At 71.5% G+C, this 1,679-nt stretch overlaps 2 protein-coding genes across 2 annotated transcripts in view; one reads left to right on the forward strand and one right to left on the reverse strand.

Annotated features, from left to right (window-relative positions):
• The window catches only part of VPS9D1 (VPS9 domain containing 1), a 13,160-nt gene extending 12,970 nt beyond the window's left edge, over nt 1-190 (forward strand). Inside the window, exon 15 of the mRNA XM_019505373.1 lies at nt 94-190. Coding sequence (XP_019360918.1) covers nt 94-187 — 94 coding nt within the window. The 3' untranslated portion in view covers nt 188-190. The remainder of the gene's footprint in view (nt 1-93) is intronic.
• The window catches only part of CDK10 (cyclin dependent kinase 10), a 25,377-nt gene that overhangs the window by 7,843 nt on the left and 15,855 nt on the right, over nt 1-1,679 (reverse strand). The window lies entirely within an intron of this gene.

Consider the following 1,679-nt stretch of genomic DNA (forward strand, 5'->3'; position numbering starts at 1 on the left):
AGCCCCAGCCTGGCTTGGCTACAGCCTCTGGGCAGCACCCTGGCTGGGGCAGGGGGTGCGTGGGCCAGGGCACTGATGTGCTGGTCCCCGCAGGTACCTGATCGGCGAGGAGGGGTACTGCCTGACCTCCCTGCAGAGCGCCTTGGCCTTCCTGGAGTCCCTGCCCGCTGGGCCCGCAGCCAAATAGTGGCGCCACACTGCTCCTCTGCCTGGGGGCACTGACATACCTCTCTGAGACCCCTGCGGGGGCCGGGCACTGTGGGGAGAGGCCTGTAGGCTGCCCCCGGCCCCACATGCAGGGAAGGGCTGTGCAATATTTGGGGGTGTGCTTGGAGCCACCTACCCCCTCTAACCACTGCGGGGGGTGAGGGCTCGCCCCAGCCCCTGCTGCCCCACATTGGTGCTGCATCCTGGGCCGCGTTGACGCTTCTCCTGAGCCAACCACTGCTGCTTTGCACCAGGATCCCCTGGGCGCGATGCTGGGGAGGGGCCCAAGGGGCGGCATGCACTCCCCTGGGGTCGCAGCTCACACACCTCTGCCCATGCTGCTCTCGTGTGAGTGTGTGCCTGCAGTGCCATGCCAGCTGCCCCTGACCTGCTCCACTGGGCCTGCCTGGCATGGGGGCTGCAGCCGGTGCAGACCTGCAGTGCGGGGGGTGGCTGGAGCTGGTAAGTTGGGCTGTGCACGCGTGTGAGTACGTGCATGTACGCGTGCGTGTGTTGGGAGAGGCATCCTGCAGCCCCCTCCTGGCTGGAGTAAGCTGGGGGCTCATGGGAGCTGACTGTGTCGGGGCAGGCCTGGGCATCCCCCCACCCTGAGCCCTGGGGGCCCTCGCCCATGCCTGTCTCCCCCTGCCCCATCTCGGGCCGAGCGGGGCAGGAAAGGGGCTGGGCCTGCGCCCTCCCTGCCTGTCTGCAAAGCTGCTTTGTCCTGCTGGGGCTGGCCCGCGTCCGGGTCCTGGGGTAATAAACACGTCTGTGACCTGGAGCCCTGGCGCAGGTTCTTGGCGGAGCCGGGGGGCGGCGGGAGGTGGGGACAGGGCTGTGGCTGCCCCGGCCGGGGGAGCAACGCTTGCCCTGTGCAGCCCGGGGACAGGGGACAGGGTCCATGTCCCCCACTCACTGGTGCAAGAGCCAGGGCCCACCCTGCCTGGCAAGGGGGAGCTGGGCGGCGCCAGGGTCGCTGCGGGCGGCAGTGGCCCAGGCCTGATGTTGATGTGCCCTGGCAGTAAGAATGCTTCGCATGCCCTGTCACGGGCCCAGCCGGGGGCACCGGGGCGGCGGGCACGCGCTGCGGTGAACATGCCAGTCTGGGCTGCTTCCTGCTCAGCCCTGCCAAAGCCCAAGCCAGGCAGGGACGGAGGGGGCAGGACGAGCCCTCCCAGGGCACCGGCAGGGTCGGGGCCAGCAAGGGGCTGTGCCCACGGGCATGGGGCTGGGAGACGCCGGTTGGGGGCGGGGGGCTCGGTGCTCCCGGGCGCCCTGTGCAGCAGCGGCAGCTCCTCTGCGTTGCCCCCTGCAGGGAGCCCCTCCTGCGGCCCAGCGCCTGCCCCTCCCTGCCCTTCTCCGGGGCCCGGGGGGCCGCCCCCGTGGTGAGCGGCACCTGCGGGACAGCCACAGCCGTCAGCCCGGCCGCAGGGGGCAGCAGGGCGCGGCGGGGGGGCACGCGGAGCGCCCGC

Source organism: Gavialis gangeticus, unplaced genomic scaffold (genome assembly GCF_001723915.1).
Source record: "Gavialis gangeticus isolate Ggan-Ray unplaced genomic scaffold, GavGan_comp1, whole genome shotgun sequence".
In the NCBI taxonomy this organism is placed as follows: domain Eukaryota; kingdom Metazoa; phylum Chordata; order Crocodylia; family Gavialidae; genus Gavialis; species Gavialis gangeticus.